This window comes from Carcharhinus amblyrhynchos, chromosome 7 (assembly GCF_965287045.1).
Source record: "Carcharhinus amblyrhynchos chromosome 7, sCarAmb.v2.hapA, whole genome shotgun sequence".
NCBI classification, from domain to species: Eukaryota; Metazoa; Chordata; class Chondrichthyes; order Carcharhiniformes; family Carcharhinidae; genus Carcharhinus; species Carcharhinus amblyrhynchos.
The window spans coordinates 31,123,065-31,146,204 of record NC_137330.1 but is presented as its reverse complement, the minus strand read 5'-3'; the positions used below and the strand labels follow the sequence as shown (position 1 = coordinate 31,146,204).

General features: G+C 40.4%; 1 protein-coding gene across 9 annotated transcripts in view; it reads left to right on the top strand.

Moving 5' to 3' along the window:
- LOC145344848 (myelin transcription factor 1-like protein) overlaps window positions 1-10,343 on the top strand; it is a 445,009-nt gene extending 434,666 nt beyond the window's left edge. For all 9 annotated transcript variants that reach the window (XM_080192078.1, XM_080192086.1, XM_080192085.1 and 6 more), the window contains 2 exons: window positions 629-772; window positions 7,984-10,343. In XM_080192078.1, the coding sequence (XP_080048204.1) occupies window positions 629-772; window positions 7,984-8,124 (285 nt within the window). In that variant the 3' untranslated portion in view covers window positions 8,125-10,343. The remainder of the gene's footprint in view (window positions 1-628; window positions 773-7,983) is intronic.
- The last annotated feature ends 12,797 nt before the right edge of the window (window positions 10,344-23,140 follow it).

Below are 23,140 nucleotides of genomic sequence, written 5' to 3'. Positions count from 1 at the left end.
GAGGAATATCATAGCGAGGGGTTAATATTGCCAACACTTATTTCCAGGCTATGAAGGAGCAGTTTTTTTTTAATTACAGGCCACCCAAACACAAAATCTAGTCAAAAATTGATGAATTAACCCAAGATTACATAATTGAATTCACTTTGGTCTTGAGATTACACTGTACAAAGATTAGCATATGAGCATTTAAATACATTTACATGCAATTCCTTTATTCACAATTCTAATGAAGGTGTACAATCATTTACAGTAAAGGAATTGTTTAGAAGCATGCACAGTAGTCATACACTAATCTTCAGAATTTCAAGGCCTTTGGCTTCAGAATTTGGTATGGAATCCCCTCATTTTTGATCCTTCAGAATTAATCATGTATTTTAACTGGTATTGTACAAATTACTTTTAAGATTATTTATGACCATTGCACATTTTACTTTTGGATTTTTAACTATATTTTGGGGGATTAGGCAACTGGTGTTGTATGCTTACTATTTAAGATTTGTAAGTGGTTTTGTATGCATTATCTTTAAGATTCCTAAATGTGTGCATTACCTTTAGGATTAATAATTGGCATTGTATGCGATAACTTTTAAGGTTACAAACTGGTGTTGTATGCTTTGTTTTACAGATCACAACAATGGAAAATAACTTAAAAACGATAGAAGAAGAAAACAAAGCAATTGAACAACAGAATGAATCCCTCCTGCATGAGTTAGCCAACCTCAGTCAGTCTCTGATCCACAGCTTGGCCAACATCCAACTACCACACATGGTAAGAGCTGAAATAAAAATACTTCAGTTAAACGTTCATCAAAACGATGGGAAGTCAGAACTCAATTTTTTTGCAGATTTTCCCAGTAAATTACTCATGTGTTTTATTCAATCTGTAGAAAATCAACAAAGCAATTCAGCAATAAGAATTCTTACCTGCCAAAGAAAAGGCCTTTTCTCCAGGACAATGGGGTGATTCAAACCCCAGAGAGGCTTTTGGTGAGACAAGTGTGAAATGCTGGGCTGGAGAATTTTAGTCCCCGTGCTTCATTTAAATGCCGTCAGGCCACTTCTTGATTTTGGATAAAAAAGTGGGCAATTCTGACTGACAATACGGGAAGATCTAACAGCCAAGGTAAAGAGCAGGAAATTTCTGGAAGTTATCAAGGGTTGGAGAGGGGTATCCAGGTAGGGGAGACCAAAATTTTCCTTGTGGGGCCCAGAGGAGGACAACAGCTGCTCCTGGTGTTACAAAGTTTCACACTGGCGGGGCTTCAGTCCGCATATTGTCTTATTTGATTTGATTTATTATTGTCACATCTATTGGGATACAATGAAAAATATTGTTTCTTGTGTGCTCTACAGACAATGCATGCTATTCGTAGAGTACATGGGGAAAAGAAAAAGAGAGGGGGCAGAATATAATGTTACAATCATAGCTAGGGTGCAGAAAAAGATCAATTTAATATATGGTAGGTCCATTCAAAAGCCTGATGGCAGCAGGGAAGAAGCTGCTCTTGAGTTGGTTGGTACGTGATCTCAGACTTTTTTATCCTTTTCCCGACGGAAGAAGATGGAAGAGAGAATGTCTGGGTGCGTGGGATCCTTAATTATGCTGGCTGCTATTCCAAAGCAGTGGGAAATTTAGACAGAATCAATGGATGAGAGGTTGGTTCACATGATGGACTGACTGGGCTTTGTTCACGACTCTTTATAGGGTTTCTGAAATTAGTTCGCAATTTATATGCCACTTGGATTATTTTAATGTATTAGGAGCCTGATCTCCATAAATTTATGCCTCATGAACAACTCATTTGCCCACAGAACACTTCAGGTTAAAATTGAAAATGGTATGAAAGGGTCAAGTTGCCTGCAGGTAAGTAACTGCCCACACACCTGGTTTCTTAACTGATCCATCCAAATGTCTGTTAGCAGAAAAAAACACTTGATTTGTAATTATTCTGACGTGCCTTTCATGCCCAAGCCATACTTTTTCTCTGTAGCTAGAGATTTCTTCTCAGTTACTGTTATATTTTTCCTGACTTGGAGGCTTGTACCTCATTTGGCTCCAGTTTATTCATGTGAGGGGTGATCCTCCACAACCCAACTAGAAAAGGTCACAGAGATCACAAAGTATTCCAAAGAAGACAATGATTGTAGAGACCCTACACTTGTAGGAACATATATTCAGATTGAAATGTTTTAAATTCCATTTAAATTTTTAGCCAAATGCTGTTGTAAAATGTTTAAAGATACCAAAATAAGGAAAAATTGATGTAGACTCTACCTTCTGTCATTTAATTCTGGTAACCCACATTCAAGTTTTTAGGAGTTAACATTTAGTCTGTGTCAGTAATGAGCCTTAATAGCTACCTGGAATACATGTTGCAAGTTCAATTGTGCACTACTCAAATTTATCCAGTGAGGATGGCTATCATTGTAATCTTATGAATCTGCACTCCGAACAAAGAACCTGGCTGACAGGTAGCACTTATTAGAAAGCCCAGTAACTCATGGGAAGTGCACAACTGAACAGTGAATATGCACCTCTGTCAGACCCATTTTCTCTGACAAAGCATGAGTTCAGAAAGTAACCAAAAAGTATAAATAACAAAAACCAGAATGATAGGGAATGGGATAGTTTGATCTTGGTTTCAGACATAGCTCAGCACAACATTGAGGGTCAATGGGACTGTACTGTGCTGTACTGTTCTATGTCTTATGTAAAAGATTAAATCTGAAAGAGGACCGTCTGGATTATTCACACAATCATTTCCAAAGGTGGGGACTGATTCTAAGTGTTTCCACCAACGGACAAGCATTCAAATATATCAGTTAGGAGTAGGAGGTGGGCCATTCGGCCCTTCAAGCCTGCTCCGTCATTCAGTAATAGTATGGTTAACTTGCCTGTGGCCTTAACTCCACATGTGCCTACTTCCATAACCTACATGAAAAAAACCTGAGTATGTCTCAGCTCACTTGCAGTGGCAGCTGCCATCTTGGATAGAGTGCTCCATTAAAGTCCAGGAAAAATATGCACGATCCTACTGTCACCCCAAGTGAGGCTTGCCCTGGGAACTGCCAATTGCCTGTCATATGCCCAAAATTGAAATCATATCCCTGGACTTAAGAGTGCAGAGGTGGGCACGTGGAAACATTCTGGAGCAAAATGTTGAAGTTGTGCAACAGAATGGCATTTCCTTGGTTGAAGCATTAAACACATTTGAAAACCAGCAAGGCATACACAGTGCACGTAAGAATAAACTGAAATATTGAAGAAAATGATTGGCTGCAAAAGTAAAAACATGAGTCCAAAATTCACAGTGTTCACAGCAAAAATAACTGAAGGCTGAGGGTAAAAAATGGAACAGTCAGCAAAACTAAATTTCTTTGACATAACACCAATATTTACCAGTCTATAAGAGGTATAGTTGAACTGGACAAGCATCAAGATCACAAGTGTGCTCATTTGAATTGGGTTCACAACATGTCATGGGCTTAAGGGACATCATTTAAACAAAAATACAATTAAAATAAGGCCTACACATTCCACTAACACATTTTGAGCCCCAAAATACCCCATTGGAATAACGGATATTATTTATTTTAGTTATTAAAATTCTGATGTTTTTTGATGTTGAACCATCACTGCACATTGAATAAAATATGAAAATATGATTTTCAAATATTATTAAACAAATAATTATGAAATGATAATTTATTAGTTACCTAATGTTTAGCATTAGAAGTTTTACCTATTGGCATGTGAGGACTATGGATGGATATCATGTGAAGGAGGAGTACTGACCAGAATGAACAAATGTAGGATGGAAGTTCGGATGTAAGATCAGATCATTATCCTGGAGTTTGTTTTGAACCACCTTTTAGAAGTAGAGAAAAAAAATCATCTTTTTCATCTGGGGTTACATGGTTTTATGGTTTCAAGTTATAATAAAATACAAAGTTTTACGGTTTCAAGATATTATAAAGTTTCATGGTTTCAAGGTATTGTAAGATACAAAGTTTGTGAATCTTTTTCAATTCAGCCAACAATAAAAGCACAGAACGTAAGCTCACTTGGAAAGACGTTCAGATGCAAATCCCAGACACAAATTAGTTTACCTCGTTTCCTGTTGAATTCATAAATTCAGTGTGAACTTCTGGCATTGAAAAATAATCTAAAAATGAGATCCAGATTCTGCTAATGATATAGTTCAGAATGATTACAAAGGGTTAACGACAACTATGAACATTTAGCTCCTCCAGTATCTCTACCATGCCATTCTATTTCATCTGGTTGATCCGTATTTCTGCTCCATTTACCTATCTTTGTTTCATATCCCTTGATAACCTGACCTAACACACGCCTATCAATCTTAGTGTTAAAATTTCAATTTTCCCAGCATCCACAGGTAGGGTTATAACTTCCAGATTTTCACTACCCTCCATGTGGAAAATTCCATTGTGATTTCATTTGCAAATGGCCTGTTGTACCTTTAAGGTTATGCTCTCTCTCTCAAGATTGTTCGGGATTTCCCAGAGGGTGTGTTTTCTCTGTACTGACCGTATCAACTTACTTATTGATTTTTAAATACCTTGAATACATTATCACTCAATCATATCAATTCAAAGCAATGCAAAACAACCTTATATAATCTGCTGTCTTGGTTCAATCCTTGGCATATTTCTGATGTTGTACCTTTTCGTGGGCCAAAAACACCTTTCTGAGGCGTGACTTTGGCTGAGATTTTCTGTAATAAATCACTTACTTGTGATGGATCAGGGCCAAACCCCTGTTCCCACTAAGCATGGAATTGGAGATACCTTGAATGTATGTTCCTTCCTGAGGTTAGATGCTCAAGTCTAAACTGAGCTTGTACACAGTTGAAGCATCACTTCTTCACATTTTGTATTTCAAAACCTTTAACACAAAGACCAAAATTCCATTAGCGATTTCAATTACTTTGTGTACATGGTATAAGAACAAAAATGCTGGAAAATTGCAGCAGATCAGGCAGCATCTATGGAAAGACACAGAGTTGATCTTTCAGGTTAATGACCTTTCATTTGAACCTGAAACACTGGGCTGGATTTTCATGGAGCCAAGGAGATTTAGCGGACCTTTTAAATATGGTGGCCAGGACCTAATTTCAGGATTTGTGACCCTATTTCAGGAATTCCCAATTTTCAGCAGCATGGGATAAGGATGCAGGCTGGTGTAGATGTCAAGCCTGCATCCTGCAGTCCTGACCTGGCCAGTTCTACAGCAGGGATAGTCCCTCACAATTTTCAAGAGGTCAGGTTTTCAAAGAGTCATGGTCCACAGCCACTAAGAGGTGTCATGAACCATAGTTTGAATGAGGGAACTTTTTGAAAAGCAAATTCAAAATACCTTACTCATGCCACCCACCCCACAAATTAGATCCAAGAGAGAACATTTCTTTGTTCCCTATTATAAATTCCCCTGTTTCTGACAGTAAGGACATTTGTCTTCACCAATTTTTTTCTCATACCTATATAAACTTTTACAGTCAGTTTTTATGTTCTTACAAGCTTACTCTCATATTCTATTTTCTTCTTCTTGATCAGTCCCTTAGTCCTCCTTTGCTGAATTCTAAACTGCTCTCAACCCTCAGGTCTGTTGTTTTCTTGGCCAATTTGTATACCGCTCTCTTACATCTAATACTACCTCTAATTGCCCTTGTAAGCCATGGTTTGGCCACCTTTCCAGTTTTACTTTTGTGCCAGACAAGAATAAACGATTGTTGCAGTTTGCCCAGACACTCCTTGAAAGTTTGCCATTGCCTTTCCACCATCATCCCATTAAGTAATGTTCCCCAATCTATCATAACCAACTCATGACTCATATCATCATCATCTCTTTCATTTAGATTCAGGATCTTAGTCTTGAATAAAATACATCACGCTTCATCTTGATGAAAAATTCTATCATTATTCCCAAGGGGTCTTGTACAATTAGATTGCTAATTATCCCTTTTCATTACACAATATCCAGTCTAGAATATCCTGCTCTCTAGTTGGTTCCTCAATGTATTGGTACAGAAAACAATGCTGTATACATTCCAAGAATTCCTCCTGTACACGGTATTGTGACTAATTTGATTTGTCCAATCTACATGCAGATTAAAATCACCCATAATTACAGATGTTTCTTTATTGCATACATCTCCTATGTCCTGTTTAATGTCATTTCCAACATCACCACTACAGTTTGGAGGTCTTTATACAATCCCTACTAAAGATTTTTGCCCTTGGTATTTCTTAGTTCTATGCATATAGTTTCCCCATTGTTGGAGTTAATATCCTTCCTGAGTATGGTTTTTATTTTCTGTTAAACCAGCAATGCAACTCCACCACCTTTATTTTTTTGTCAGTCCTTCTTAAATACTGAATACCACTGGATGTTCAGTTCCCATCCTTGGTTACTCTGTAGCCATGTCTTTGTAATCCCAACTATATCAGACCCATCTATCAGTACATCTATTTGTTTGATTAATTAATCCACTTTATTGTGAATGCTCTGTGCGTTAAGGCACAAAGCCTTTACATTCATCTTTTTAACATTACTCGTCTCATTCCCACTATTTTTCGCTGAGACCCAGTTTGAATCTGGCTCTTGGTTTCTCTGCCTATCACTTTTCTTATTTCCCTTTCCGTCTTTGGTTTTTGTCCTTGATTCTGCCCCTCTGACTCCTTGTATCAGTTCCCACCGCTAAACTCAGTGCAGGTATAGGTCTTCCTACTCCATACTGCTTAGTTACTCATTTTGAAGGCTGTTTTTATCCTTGCCAAAAGGGATATAGAATCATAGAATCCCTACAGTGCAAAAGGAGGCCATTTGGCCCATTGAGCCTGCACCGACAACACTCCCACCCAGGTTTCATTCCCGTAACCCCATATATTCACCTTCCTAATCCCCCGATACTGAGGGGCAATTTATCAACCTAATCTGCACATCTTTGGACTGTGGGAGGAAACCAGAACACATGGAGTAAACCCACGCAAACACAGGGAGAATGTGCAAACTCCACACAGGCAGTGACCTGAGACCGGAATCCAATGTGGGTCCCTACTGCTATGAGGCAGTAGTACTAACCACTGTGCCACTACACTGCCCTGCATACAATTTATGTTCCACAGCATATGGGGTGGGTACAATGTATCAGTATATTGTCCTTTTGCCTCTGGACCATGAATTTTAATTTAACTCAAATTAATATAAGTCACTTTTCTTATAGTAGTGCAAGACTTAAATGAAATTAGTCTGAGCAGACTCCCGTGGTGCATGGCACAATATTTTTCAATTATTTGACACTATTTTGGAAACATCGGCAATCATAAGCAATTCGGATGTGGGAAATTAACATGTCACATTGATACAATGGAGTGTTCTTCTGATGTCAAAATAAAGGTACACTTCCAGGGCAGCTTAGATGTGATTTAACCTGACATAACAAGGAAAATTAAAAGGTATTATTCCTCAGCATAGGTACCATTTACCTTGCTCAATACAAAATATAGATCTAAATAATCAGTAACGATGCAAGCAACTTATTATTGTTTCCTGATCTATTGTGTGTTGGAAAGCTTCACTATCTATTACCATTGAATCCTTACTTTGTATTTCTCTAATAACTGCTGCAGTTTGGTGACATTTAGCAAACAAAAAAGACACATTTCCTGTACAGATAAACTGGTGGCTTAAAATTGTACAAATTGGAATGAAGCATAACATTGTATGATATTTTATTGTTGCGATAAATTAATTAGACTAATTGAACAATTAACTAATCAAAAACAGATTTGATTGTGCTACTTATTAGAGATTTTTATTGTGTATATTACTGTATTGAAAGTGTTGTGTTGTACAAGCACAATGGTGTGCAATACCTTAATAAAAACTATTCTTACTTGTAGCATGAAAGAGATTTTTTCAGAAGGTGCCTGACGGTTGTATCTTTCACTGTGCAGGATCCAATAAATGAACAGAATTTTGATGCCTACGTGACGACTTTAACGGACATGTATACGAATCAAGATCGCTATCAGAGCCCGGAAAACAAGGCCCTACTGGAAAACATAAAGCAAGCTGTAAAAGGAATTCAGGTCTAAAGACCTCTTCCTGGTTTAAAGAGAAATCTTGCTAGGAAGCCTCACGTTTTTGCTGCTCTAATTTACCAGACAGTGTTGAATATCAAAACTTTATTTCTGTTACAAAAGGTGTTATGCGTAGGAGACTTCATAATGATTTTATGTCCTGCTTTGAAAATAGTAATTGCATTTAATATATAGTTTTTAAAAACATTCACATTTTGTACGTTTTCATATGAGATGACATAGTGTAATATGCCATGTAATGTTTATAGCTGCCAACGTATGCACTTTTTTTTGAGTGTATACTCTTGAATGGTCGACGGAACAAAAAAAATGAATAGGATATGAATTCTTCCAAATGCTTTACAAAAAGGGAAGAATTTAATATTACAAATTGAATTTGACAGGTAACAGAAAGCTTGGGAGCATGTGAGCTATGATCTGACTATGTATCGCTGTCACTTGGATACTCTGATTTTGTGTCTCATATGGGAGATTGTGTTTTACAGAATTAAAAAAAAAGAATTTATGTGCATATTGTTTAATAGACAAGGATTGGTAGCAAAAATGCTCTAGTTTTGAACAACGCTTTAAAAATATTATGCGCTTTAGTTTTAAAAAGGATTATGATTAGGTGGGGACACTCAAATGAAATTATTGTTTTGGGCTTTTAGAACAGTGATTGAGATAATGAGTAGCTTTAAGATTGTTTTAGTTTAAAGTTTGGCACATTAGCCCTATGTCCTCACTGTCCTGCGATACTCCTAGTTCAAAAAAAGAGCAGTAGGGTTAGTGGTAAAAAAACAAAGTAGCCCAGTGAGGGCCCAGGGCTAAGCTCCAAGACAAGGTAACTTGACAGAAAGATTACTTACACACTGCACTGATTGGTGTTGTGACTTCAGCAGCCTTCTAGGCCATAAGATGCTTACAGCAATGCACTTCAATGAACATAGGACGGCCACTGAACACCACAGCACACTTTCTGTGAAGTTACATTGTCTTGTAGTTTACAGTACATGTTAATCTGTACTATGGGTCTCTGTAGAAGGAAGTATGGGTTTTATACCTTATTAATAATTTCATCTGACTGGAAATTACAGGGTCACTGTCCCTAGAAACCTACCAGTTCTACTTTGCACTTACCTTGTCCTATATCCACAGTGTAATAAGGTGTGCAATTGCTGATGTCGTCAGTCACATGACACAAGTCGCATGAGTCTGAACAAATGAAACACAGAAGCCTGCGTGGCCACCGTTGCGGCGATAGCCATTATGGAAACTATTGGGTACAATGCTGTCAGAACAGGAAATATGATACAATGTTCAATGTGAATACATAATCCCAGCAGCACTTTATTCATAGTCATTGTGCAAAACTTGCAAAGTTTTCCCAATGGACAAATTCTTAACTAGCTGGGAAAAGATTCTGTAATTACTCTGGGTCTGTGCGGCATTGAGCCTGCACGGTGCCCAATTCTGTTGTGCTATTAGTTGTAGCTGCCATGTTCAGAATTGCCTTTTTGAGAGCTAAAGCAAGGTGCTTGTCTTTCACCTTATGCCATATATATACATATATACTTGCCCTAGCCTCTTTTAGGGCTTTGTTCTTCATTGATTGCATATGCCTTTTTTTCCACTGCATTGTGTCTGCAGCTTCTATGCCAATATAGTAATGCTTTTAATAGAGTAAAGAGCTAGTTTGACTTTTGGATTATTACTGTTCTCACTTATGTAAATGGAAAAGGGATTTTAAGCACAAATCTGCTGCTCATCTAATGTTGGTACATAATATCAAATCAAAACGTACCTGTGACTCCGACATAGTGAACACAGACGTGTCACATATTAGAATGCTAACATTTCATAAGGATTATTGCAGATTCGTCAGAGTTTATTTATAATAACTTATTGTTCATATTCATTTCTAAGTTAATTTAAGTGATATTCATTTATTAAGACAGGATTTTGTATAAACTATTTATTGTGCTCTCTGTGGAACTGAAGTTTGATTTATTTTTGTACAACACAGCATGGATTTGTTGACATTTTAATTTTGCTATAAATGTGTGAAATCACAAGTTGCTGTGATGATTCATTTTTAAATTGTGAACTTTGTACAATTTTGTCATGCTGGATGTTGACACATCTTACTATAAATAAAATTGTGTTGCCACATTTGTAGCACAGTGGTTCTCTGATCAGTGTTAACATTTTAACTTTATTGTATGTACTGGCAGCTGTGGCAAATAAATATTCAGCTAATATAATAAGTATTTCATGAACTCTGCCCTCTTATTGTCATACTTTTGCATGCCGAGCCTGATCAGGCAAGGACCTCGCTTATGCATGCAATCGTGTAGTCTTGGGGCTTACTGGCCTTCCAGGTAGTTACACCCTTGATGTTACCTGTAAAAAAGCTCCAGCAGTTGGACGTGAGGACACAAAAATTAGTTAAAGGCCATAAATCTTTTTTAAAAATTGTAATGAAAATAGGATAATGGAAAACAAAGGTAAAAGCCAAATACGCTGTTTGCTGGAATCATCCGATCTCTTAATGGACACTATTAGCACCATTCTCAGCCTTTATAACCATCATTTACATTCCCTTTGACCTTTTGCCTAGACGTTTGACCAATTGTACAACCTGCCACCCCTCCCACCCAACACCCCTTCCCTCAGCCTTGCAGTATTCATCCTATTTTCTTTGTCTTTAGCTCTGACGAAGGGTTATCCAGACTCGAAATGTTGACTGTATTCTCTCTCCACAGATGCTGTCAGACCTGCTGAGATTTTTCCAGCATTTTCTGTTTTTGTAATGGAAAACAAGTCTTAACTTGGGCAGCCTTTTCAGTGGGAAGTCAAATTAAATAAAGCTAAATCTCCATATAAGAACTTCTGCCCTCTGGCACAGCAGGTAATTACAATGCCCTGGATATCTCTCATGGCCTTGTATCAAATCCGGCTGTGAAAGTCTTATCATTTCACAGTGAACCTTCCCTTTTAGTGAAGGAGGGAAAATCCCAAAGCGAATTTTTAAAAAATGTTTTACGAAGAATATTTTCTATATTATGCCAGCTTATCAAATATTGTAATATAAAATGACATGCGTAATTAATCTGTTAGTGCTGAAGAAATGATAGGTAACTTCCAGACCAATTGGAAACTGGTTGCTATGATAATTAAACCAGATGCTTCATGGATGTTGTCAATGAGACCTCACTATCTTAAATTGTTTCATTGCTATGTATGTGAAGATCTCATTTGTGTTCATCAAGTCACCTATAAAATCCATGTTATATTTAACATTACTTGTACACAAAGTCAGATGTTAAGGAACTGATGTACCAGAGATTTTCAAGTATATGAACATTCATATTAATTCCATCAAATCTGCCCTATCCAGATAAGATGTAACCAAGTACACTATTTATGCACCATTTTACCACTAATTCTCCTTGGAGACAATAAAAAAAGGAAGAGCTCTGAAAAGGTTGAACAGGGGTCGGGGCCGGGGCCAGGGCGGGTGGGGACGGAGAAGGAACGATTGCTGTGTGTAACAGCACAGGATATCAAAAAGCTGCTGCCAAGAACCTAAATGGACAACTTTGGTGCAAAGATTTTTTGATCTTGATGAAAATATAAATTAGTAGCAAGCACCTTCAGTGCACAAAGGGGAGCGAAGTATATTTTTAAATTTTTGACATTTTTTAATTTTCATATTTTTTTCTGTAAGGAGCCATACCATGGACTACCACTATAACAGTGAGGAAGAAGGGGAAGTCAAGATACTTCCCTGCAACCCTTTGTTTCAAAAACGCTGCAGAGAAAAGCCTGGGAACTACAGGACAGTGAGCCTCATATCTGTGGTGGGTAAGTTGTTGGAAGGTATTTTGAGAAACAGGATCTACAGGCATTTAGAGACACAAGGACTGATTAGGGACAGCATGCCTTTGTGAGTGGAAAATCATGTCTCACAAATTTTATTGAGTTTATTCAAGGGGTAACCAAGAACGTAGATGAGGGCAGTGCAAGTGATATTGTCTACATGGACTTAGGCAAGGCCTTTGACAGGGTACCACATGGTAGGTTGTTGAATAAAGTTAAATCTCACCGGATCCAGGGTGAGGTAGCTAAATGGATACAAAATTGGCTTGATGACAGAAGCCAGAGTGTGGTTGTAGAGGGTTGTTTTTCAAACTGGAGACCTTTGACCAGCGGTTTGCTGCAGGGATTAGTGCTGGGTCCACTGTTATTTGTCATTTATATTAATGATTTGGATGAGAATAAAGGAGGCATGGTTAGCAAGTTTGCAGATGACACCAAGATTGATGGCATAGTGGACAGTGAAGAAAGTTATCATGGATTGCAACAAGATCTTGACCAATTAAGCCAGTGGGCTGACGAATGGCAGATGGAGTTTAATTTAGATAAATGCGAGGTAATGCACTTTGGTAGATTGAACAAGGGCTTAGTCAATGATAGGGTGTTGAGGAGAGTTACAAAACAAAGAGATCGAGGAGTACAGGTTCATAGCTCCTTGTAAGTAGAGTCACAGGTGGACACAGTGGTGAAGACGGCATTCAGCATGGTTGGTTTCACTGGTCAGAACATTGAATACAGGAGTTGAGACGTCATGTTGAAGTTGTACAGGACATTGGTGAGGCCACACTTGGAATACTGTGTACAGTTCTGGTCATCCTATTATAGAAAGGATATTATTAAACTAGAAAAAGTGCAGAAAAGATTTACTAGGATGCTGCTGGGACTTGATGGTTTGAGTTATAGAGAGAGGCTGGATAGACGGGGACATTTTTCTCTGGAGCGTAGAAGACTGAGGGCTGATTTTATAGAGGTCAATAAAATAATGAGGGGCATAGATTAGTTAGATAGTCAATATCTCTATCCAAAGGTAGGGGAGTCTAAAACTAGAGGGCACAGGTTTAAGGTGAGAGGGGATAGATTCAAAAGGAGTCAGAGGGGCAACTTTTTTCACACATAAGGTGGTGAGTGTCTGGAACAAGCTGCCAGACGTAGTAGTAGAGGTGAGAAACTTTGTCTTTTAAAAAGCATTTGGACAGTTACATGGGTAAGATGGGTATGGAGAGATAGGAGCCAAATGTGGGAAATTCGGATTAACTTCGGGCTTTACAAAAAAGAGCAGGATGGACAAATTAGGTTGAAAATAGGGTTAACGTTTTGAGTCTGGATGACCAAGAGTCAGGGTCTGCTGAAAGGTCATTCATACTCAAAATGTTGGCTCTATTCTCTCTCCGCAGATGCTCTCAGACCTACTGAGACTTTCCAACATTTTCTGTTTTTGTTGAATGTGTTGGGAAAAATGCATGCTTGACATTAATTTAGCAAAGTTATTTCAGACAAACATGTAAGTTTTTTGTAAACTGTTAACAAAATAGATTAATTTCAAGGCTAATTTGAATTTTTTTGTGGGGGACTGCCCATATTTTAATTTTAGTTTTGTAGGAAACTGGCAATGTAATAGAGATTTGAGAAACATCTTTTCACAGGTAATTCAACAGTAAAATTAAATGTGCTAATATAAATGTCTTCATACAATGTAGTTATACATCTGTCACCTAACTCAGTTCATTCAGCTAACATTTTAAAAGTTGATCAAAAGCAACTGCACCCTTAATGATTTTTCATCCGATACATATTGTCACACGTGATACAAACCACTTCATGCTTGAACAGAGATCACTTTTTACTGTATATATTACTAAGTAATTACAGCATTGAAGCACTCCATTCAGCCCAGTAGGCTTAAGTTTAAGCTTACTTATTACTGTCACAAGTAGGCTTACATTAACACTGAAATGAAGTTCCTGTGAAAATCCCCTAGTAGCCACACTCTGGCACCTGTTTGGGTGCACTGAGGGAGAATTGAGTATGGCCAATACACATAACCAGCATGTCTTTAGACGGTGGGAGGAAACTGCAACAATGGGAAACCCACGCAGACACAGGGAGAACATGCAGACTCCGCACAGACAGTGACCCAAGCCAGAAATGGAACCCAGGTCCCTGGCAGTGTGAAACAGCAATGCTAACCACTGTGGTTTGGTGGTTTTTGCCAGTATTCCAAGTTTTCAGGAGCTCCAAACACAGATGATCAAATTTCAAACAGAAATTGTCCATCTGCAGACCATGGCATGGTGGAATTTGGGTTAGCAGTTACAGCACTCTTGTTAGGTTTGCCAACCCTCTAGAATTGTCTTGGAGCCTGCAGGAATTGAAAATTAATCTCCAGGATTGCTGCTGGTAGGGACCCAGAAGAAAAATCACTCGGGCATTAAACAAACGAGTGTTCTTTTTCCCCACTTTCATTTTGAATATTTACATTTATTAGTTTAAAAATGAGAGGGGGGTAGAAAGGCGACATCACAAACAGTCAAGGTTAACCAAATTAGGGAATAAAGGAAAAAGTTACTGTGCCCAGTGACAGGTGAGGTAGGGTACAGGGGACATTTAAAAATTGTAATTTCAGATTGTGACTACAACCAGTGCTGACAACTTAATGTTTTAATGGAGGCATGTTTGAATGCCTGGGAGCAAACTTCTCTCCACAATCAAGTTAATTAGTGGAAGTGGGTAATGCACCAATTAATGTCCTTCTAAAATGTTAATGAGGTAGTTTTGAATTGAACATGATTAGCATTTAAATTTAGAACGTACAGCGTGGGTTTCTCAGGGCTCCAAATAACTGACCAGTGAAACAGAGAGCCAGCATTGACCACAGTTCATGCAGGCAATTATTAATACATGTGATTATTCTATCTGAAAAGAAGTTCACTTGTTACAACTGATGTCTCAGTTCTCTTCAGCAAACATTTGGCGGTCAGTTTGTACGCTGATGTAACTAAATTCTTCTGAATTTTGGTGACTTGCAAAGTGCCAAGATAATGATGGGAGGTCCTATGGCTGTGTTTGATGGCACATCAGAGAAGGATGACCACCCTCACCCACTGCAGTGTATCAACATGCTGTGATTGGATCAGTATGTGGACAGGATAGAGTTACGGTGAGGTGCATAGGAAAGAGGCACAGGAGACAAGGGATCAAGATCCAGAAAACACAATCCACATTGAAGAGTTTACAAACGAAAGGTCAGCTTTCTTGTCCATTCATAAGGAGCAGTGTTGCTTCAGGCTGAGGTTGTCACATCGACAGGAGAATAGCTGGATACTGGATCTGCTAGCCACACTTCTGGTCACTAAAGTCAGGGTGTTGCTGAAGACACAGTAAGGATTCTGCAGTCTGAAACACACAAACAGATCAGACTATTTTTGCTGGGGCTGGGAGTTTTGGAAACTTCCCCTTTGAAGACCAGTAACCAGAATGAGTAGGCATTCACATTAGCCTCTCCGATTGAATGCCCACAAAGTAGAGGCTGCCACTGACTGCACACATGGCAATCCAAAAGCACCCAAGAGATTTTATAAATCACAAGGAATTTTTATCCATCAATGCACAGCTGGGGACCAACCAGAAGAAATGGTCTTGCTAGCAATGCTCACATCCCACAAAAGAGGATCCCACAACCATGGCCAGGTTTTTCCAGATCCCCAGCAGTGTGTTTTCCCAAGGCAGAAGCTATTTGCCATTGGGTGCCAGTGGTATCTTCTGGTCCCACTGAAGTCTATGGCATTTATAATGCTCCTCCACCTTGCTGCCGGGGTACCCACAGCAGATTGCTTAAGATCCTGCTGGCGGGAAGGGCCAGTAAATGCCATCCTATTAGTATTCAGGCAAAGGATATGTTTTTCACCAAAAGCTACAGTGATGTCTCTGATGGATTTGGTGCTTGCTAGCTCAGTGGAAAATGAAGGTAAATGCAAAAATAATCAGATCAAGTAAACAGAGCTGTCCACATAAGCCATTCAGGTGATTATGTAGTCATGCAAAACATGTTAGGAAAGACAGAATTCATAGATAAAAGATGATGTTGCAGGGAAAAAAAGAGACCAGAGAAATAGGGTAGAATTTTCAGTATGGTGGGGGCTTGGCCACTCAGATTGGCCAGCAGCTCACCAGTCATTCCAGGGACAGTGCTGCAATGGCCAAAAGAGGAACTGCAGCCAACTGCCTTAGACTGAGCTGGAAACTAGAGGAAGCTGAGTGGCAGAGTTAAGGGTGAAATGTGGGGAAGGTGTAGGGACAGCCTAGGGTGGGGAAGGTGTGTCACAAGGCTGGTGATTGGGATCTTGAGGGAAGGACAGCAGAAAGGTATGTCCAAAGGTCCTTGAGCCCGATGAGTAGACTGTTGCCCATCAGAAGCAGGGGGCTTCTGATGTAGGAACCTCCTCCCACTCCCACCTGAAATCTAACTTAATTCAATTTCAGCTTTTCAGCTTCACGCCCCCCCGCCGACCTATTATTCGCCCACCAGCCTAGAAATTGAGGCTGAAAGGCTCATAAGTGGCCACTTACAAGGCTTAATTGGGGCAAGGGTGGGCGTCCCCACCAAGGACTTGCCCACTGTGGCATAAAATCGTAACCAGCCCAGGGTGAGCAGAATTCCAGAGAGAATCCTGAGCTTGCAATTTTGCACTAACCTACCCCCAGCTCAAACATAATAGAGACAGGGAGCATAAAATTCTAACTAGTGGTGCAGACACGCAGAAAGCTGAATTCTCTAACCTTGCCCATGACTGGAATTCTCTGATCCCTCCTCAGTGAGTGGAGATTTGGCTGAGTGCAAATTCTCCATTCTCGCTGGCAGCTGCAGAAGGGCGTGAACGGCCAGAGACTTTGAGTCAAAAATTTTCTGGCATAAGCAGTTCTCAGAATACGAAACTATGCAAGATATTTTAAGTTCTTCATTAATTCTAAATGTGGGTGTCTGCTGAATCCCAAAGCCTTGATAACTTTGAATGTTTATATCTAATGCTTTGAATAACAAACTTGCATTTTTTGTTACAGCTGGCAACAGTAGGAACTGATGTTCAGCACAAAGTGGTACTTACAACACAAAGTGAACACATTAGAAATGACATCCCAAGTAGAAATGGCTCACAATGCATTTATCAAAATAGACATCTGCATTTACTGAACATCATTCACAACTTCAGAACATCCAAAGCACTTTACAGCCAAAAAGGTGTTTCTAAAGGGGATCACTGGTGTGATGTCAGAAACACAGTAACTAATTTATGTATATCGAGGTTCCACAAACAGCAATTTAATAATGACCAAATAATCTGTTTTACTAATATTGACGTAGGGCGAAATACTGGCCAGGCTACCAGAGAGAACTTGTCTTATTTAAAATAGTGCAATAGAACCTTTAACCTCCATCTAGGAGGACAGAAGGAGACTTAGTTAAACGCCTCAGCAAAAGGACAGCACCTCCAGTAGTTCTTACCCAAAAGACCCCCCCCACCCACCTCCGCCCCCTCCCTGCCACCCCCACTCCGGTAGTTCTTCAGTACTGCACTAGATTTTTTTCTCAAATCTGTGAAATAGAACATGAACCAACACCCTTTTGTATCCGAGGCAAGCGTGCTACCAATTGAACACAGTTTTCACCACAAATGCAGAGTTGGCTTTTGAATGCTTTAGACTGGAAGAGAAAAAGATGACACTTGATTAGAAGTGCCCCATTTTTGCAGTCATGGTAGCAGAGTGGAAGGTGTCTTCTGAATCCTGATTTCAACAATTTCTGGGTGAACCAGAGAGAAGGAGAACAGGGATAAAATACAAGCTGTATTCACAAGAGGGTAATATAAATATAACAAAAAAAAGAAACATTTTGCTACAGTTTAAAATGGCATCGGCTTATTTCATTTAATCATGATGCATTAGGCTTAAAAACCAGCTTCAGGCACAGACATCATGTCCCATCTTAACTCAATATGTTTTGACAACTAGCCAGTTGTCTCCAGGCGGCTTGCTTGAGGAAAGAACCAAGCCATATAATTCAAAATAGATTTATGATTAGTTTAGATATGGTTCTCTATGACAGGACCTTTTGAATTTAACATGCTACAAAGACCCAGTCACTTTTTTGAATAGATTTATTAGCCTGCACCGTGTCAATCAATGACTTCCATATTCTGAAACTTCTGAATGTTATTGGTTAAGTAGATAAGTTCTATAGTTGATAGGAAAAGTTATGTAGGGAATGTCTCACTTTGTAAGAAAATTGACTACAATTAGTTTAGCAGAGTTGTGAACTATTTGTTTTACATATTTGAGCATTTAGCAAAATTGAACCAGAATAAAGAAAACATGTTAAGTGTTTGTGAAATTTACCTGCTCTTTTATGATTCGTTCAATTTGTTGGGTAATTCAAATCTAAAACAAGACCTAATGTAATGTAATGTATAACAAGATCTGGGTATTCTCATATATGAGTTGCTGAAAGTAAACATGCAGATGCAATTGGTGGGAAAAAAGGCAAATGGCCTTCAAAGTGTGAGGATTTGAATACAAGAGCAAGGATGTTGCAAGCTTGCTGCAATTATACAGGACTTTGGTGAGCTCGCACCTGGAATATTGGGCCCTACTTTCCCATTTTGATTTTAAGTGCTGGGCAGACTTGAAACTGGGAGTGTCTCGGATCCGACTTTTAGACCCAATATCAGGAGCTCCCGTACGCACTCTGCCTGCAAAAATATCAGTGATTCCGAATCGCACTGCAGAAGCCTGTGGGTGGGGCTTAACACACACAAAATCCTTCAGCTCCAATCAAACCTCCAACTGTGTGTGTGCAGAAAAACAAGATTGAATGTGGTTCCCCTGCCTCAGTGCTCCTAAGCCGGATAATGGCTCCCTCTGGCCCCCACAGACATTGTCCCACCCTCCCCCCAACATTATTGACCCACTTATCTCCTCACCCCCTCCACCATCCAGACTGATCATGGGCCCTTCCCCCTTTCCCCCCCACCAATCTCAAGCAGAGTGGCAGCAGATCTCCCCCACGTCCACCCCTACTGATCTCAAGTAGAGTGGCAGTGGATTCCCCTTCCCCCCACCAATCTCAAACAGAGAGCTGCCGGGTCCACCTTCCCTCCCCACTACTGATCTCAAGCAGAGAGCTGTCTGATCCGCCTCCCCTCTCCCCCCCAACTGATCTCAAGCAGGGCGCTGTTGGACCCACCTTCCCCCCCCCCCCACTGATCTCAAACAGAGATCAATCAGACCCACTAACCCACCCCCTCCCCCCACCGCACCATCACTGATCTCAAGCAGAGAGCCATTGGATGCTCGGCACTTACCTCCTCACTAACTGGAGCAGCGAATCGGACTTATGTGGAGCATGTCTGTTTTGCACCAATTCTGGATGGGCGAATGAGGTGGTAAAGGGGAAAGTGCCGGTAAGATTGGGCGTGTAGCCCATTAAGTCAATTTAAATGCATGCAAATGCAATTAAATGCCATTGCACCTGTTTTGGGCACGGTCCCAATTGTGGCCATTTTCAGGCCTTGGTAAAGGGGGAACTGGTGCAGAGGCAGATCACACTACTCCCCTCACGCCTGACTTTACCAAATTTTCATGCCCAAAAACAGGTGCAACTTGATGGTAAAACTAATATGTGCAATTTTTGTTTTTTTAACCTTATCTAAGGAAGGATGGTCTTGTTACAGAGGGAGGGCAGCAAAGGTTTATTAAACTGATTTCTAAGATGACAAGGCTGATGTATGAGGAGAGATTGAGTCAGTTAGGATTGTGTTAGCTGGAGTTCAGTAGAATGAGAAGGAATCTCATAGAAACCTATAAAATTCTAACAGAACTAAACAGGGTAGACGCAGTAAAGATGTTCCCAATGGTGGGGGAGTCGAGAACCAGGGATCACAGTCTGAGGCTATGGGGTAGACAATTTAGGATCGAGATGAGGAGAAATTTATTCACCCAATGTAGCTGAGGCCAAAACACTATGTTTTCAGGAAGGAGTGAGATAAAGCTGTTGGATCAAAAGAAATCAAAGGATATGAGGGAAAGCGAGAAAAGGATGACGAGCTGGATGATTAGCCATGATCATAATGAATGACGGAGCAGGTTCAATGGGCCAAGTGGCCTACTTCTGCTCTGATTTTCAATGTTTCATTTGTGTTTGAAGACTGGTACAATCCTAGGATATTAGTTATTATTATCCTAATAACTAGTCCTCACAACTAGCTGTAATAGTTATCTATTACAACTAATAGATAAACAGTCAAAAAAAGGAGTTCAGTTTGTTACCCTGGACACATTATCAGACTTACTTAGGTCTCGAGGAAAGTCTATATATGCTTAAGATTGGGAAAAAGGATTCACCAGCAGAGCCAGGAAGAGGATTCGTGGTCCCTGGCGCTCCTGCTGTTTTTGGGTCCTTAATCCTTCACCTCTTTTTAACCCTAGCCCTCAATCATGCATGTTGAACACGTGTACAGTTGCGTAAGGCTACAGGACTTAGGTCAAAGCCGGTTGCATTAAAATTGAGCACTGGCATCAAATCAGTGTTACTTGCTGATTGATGTCATTATGTGCTTATACTCTGCATATTTCTGGGAAAAATTAGGTGTGTGCCACTAAATCCTCATCACTATGGAAGGGCCTGGTCCACATACCATCCATTGGGAAGAGGTTGAGCAGGAAACCAGGGAAGGAGCCAGGCCATGCCATCAAGAGGGAGGAAGATGAGTGGAAAAGCGAATTGCACAGAGGGTGTGGAAAGTCTGCAGAGGGATCTGGATAGGCTGAGCGAGTGGGCGAGGACCTGGCAGATGGAGTACAATGTTAGCAAGTGTGCGGTTATCCACTTTGGCAGAAATAATAGTAGGAGGGATTACTATCTAAAGGGCGAAAAGCTGCAGCATGCTACGGTGCAGAGGGACCTGGGGGTCCTTGTGCATGAGTCGCAAAAACCCAGTCTGCAGGTGCAGCAGGTGATCAAGAAGGTGAATGGAATGTTGGCCTTTATAGCGAGGGGGATAGAGTATAAAAGCAGGGAGGTCTTGCTGCAACTGTACAGGGCACTGGTGAGGCCGCAGCTGGAGTACTGTGTGCAGTTTTGGTCACCGCACTTGCGCAAGGATATTTTGGCCTTGGAGGGAGTGCAGAGGAGGTTCACTAAGCTGATACCGGAGATGAAGGGATTGGACTATGAAGACAGACTAAATAGACTGGGTCTGTACTCGTTGGAGTTTAGAAGGATGAGGGAGGATCTTATAGAGACGTATAAGATAATGAAAGGGATGGATAGGGTAGAGGTAGAGAGATTCTTCCTGTTCAGAAAGGACAGCAGGACTAGAGGGCACAGCCTCAAGATAAGGGCGGGGGGGGGGTGCGGGGGCACAGTTTAGATCGGAGTTGAGGAGGAACTTCTTCACTCAAAGGATGGTGAATCTCTGGAATTCTCTGCCCGTTGAAGTGGTGGAGGCTACCTCGCTAAATATATTTAAGTCACGGGTAGATAGGTTTTTGACAGACAAGGGAATTAAGGGTTATGGGGAGAGAGCGGGAAAGTGGAAGTGATCCACTTCAGATCAGCCATGATCTTATTGAATGGCGGGGCAGGCTCGAAGGGCTAGATGGCCTACTCCTGCTCCTATTTCTTATGTTCTTATGTAGGAACTTGATCAGGAATCTGGGGATGGAACTTCACATAATCGAGAAGGAAGAAGTCAGATCAGGAAGGGCACATAACAGGGTCACATACCATTGAGAGGGAGAAGGTTAGATCCCAAAGGGCACATACCATGGCCACACACCATTGAGATGAAGAAGCTTGGCTCCCAAAGGGTGTATCTGAGGGCAACATACCATTGTGAGAAAGGTGGTTGGGTCAGAGGAAGGGTCTATAACTTAGTAATTGCTGTTTAGGTTATTGGCACTGAGGGTTCTTAACATATTTCTATGGCATTAATTCACTGTGGAATTTTCCTGTCATGCCTGCCATGGAGATCATAGCAGGTAGGACACGGACCATGCTAAGGGCTGTTGACCTTGGGCAGGATCTTCGGGTCTTGAAACAAGCGTGGCCGGAAAATCACACCCGTAATCTCTGCACACCTACATCAAATTTTGTTTTCATGAAACATTTGAGGATCTTCTGGTCTAGAAATTTGATTATAGCCAAAACATTCCAACAGTGGACAAGATGCTGCCCATGCTTATTCATGTAGTCTTAGGGAAGATATGAAATTGGTGCAGACAGCCCATTGTAAATGTGCCAGGTGTTCAGCCAGGTATTCCTTCACTATCACCGAGTCAACTGGAACTCCCTCCTTAACAGCATGATGGGTGGACTTACACCTCAGGAACTGCAGCAACTCACCATCTCCTTCTCAAGGCAGTTAAGGATGAGCAATAAATGCTGGGCTAGCCAATAATGGCCACATCCTGTGAAAGAAGGGGAGATGTATTCTGGCTGCAGAAAGCAAGGAAACAGAGACAGGGCTGCATGGTCGCGACAGGGCGTCCAAGTTCTTTGGAATAAATTGGAAGCTCTGGTCCAGGCAGTGAATAGGAGTGAGGATTTGTCTCTCTGCACCCCACCCCATTCAGGGTAGGTAACCCTCCAGGCAACAACAGTGGGACAAGGTGAATGCCAAGAACTTAAATCAGAAGGCACCTGTTCAGAACAAAGTTCAATGACCTCACGAGAGTTGTCATGGTAAGAATATTTCTCTCTTACTGACTGCTTACACTTGTAACACCCCTTACTTCACTACTGATAATATTCCCATTCTCTGTTTCCCTTCATTTTTCTATATTCACTGTACCACACTTCATGCCACCCTTTTCTCCTCCATGTTCAACATTATTACAAGCTGAACGTGGCCATAAGCTCACATCTTAAATTCTTTGTATTAATTATTGGACCATGGGAGGTGTGCCTGCCACACCACACATGTCTGTCATTAATATATGTCTTTATTGCAGGAGAAAGTTTTGCATAACTTGCAAAGCACCATGAGCAAGGAAGTTCAACCTGCCTGCCTTACCTGTTCCTGTTAAAAAAAATGTTGCACTTCACAGGTGTGGCCAATGGAGACAATTTTGTGAAGTGTTTCTTCACACTTTTATCCGC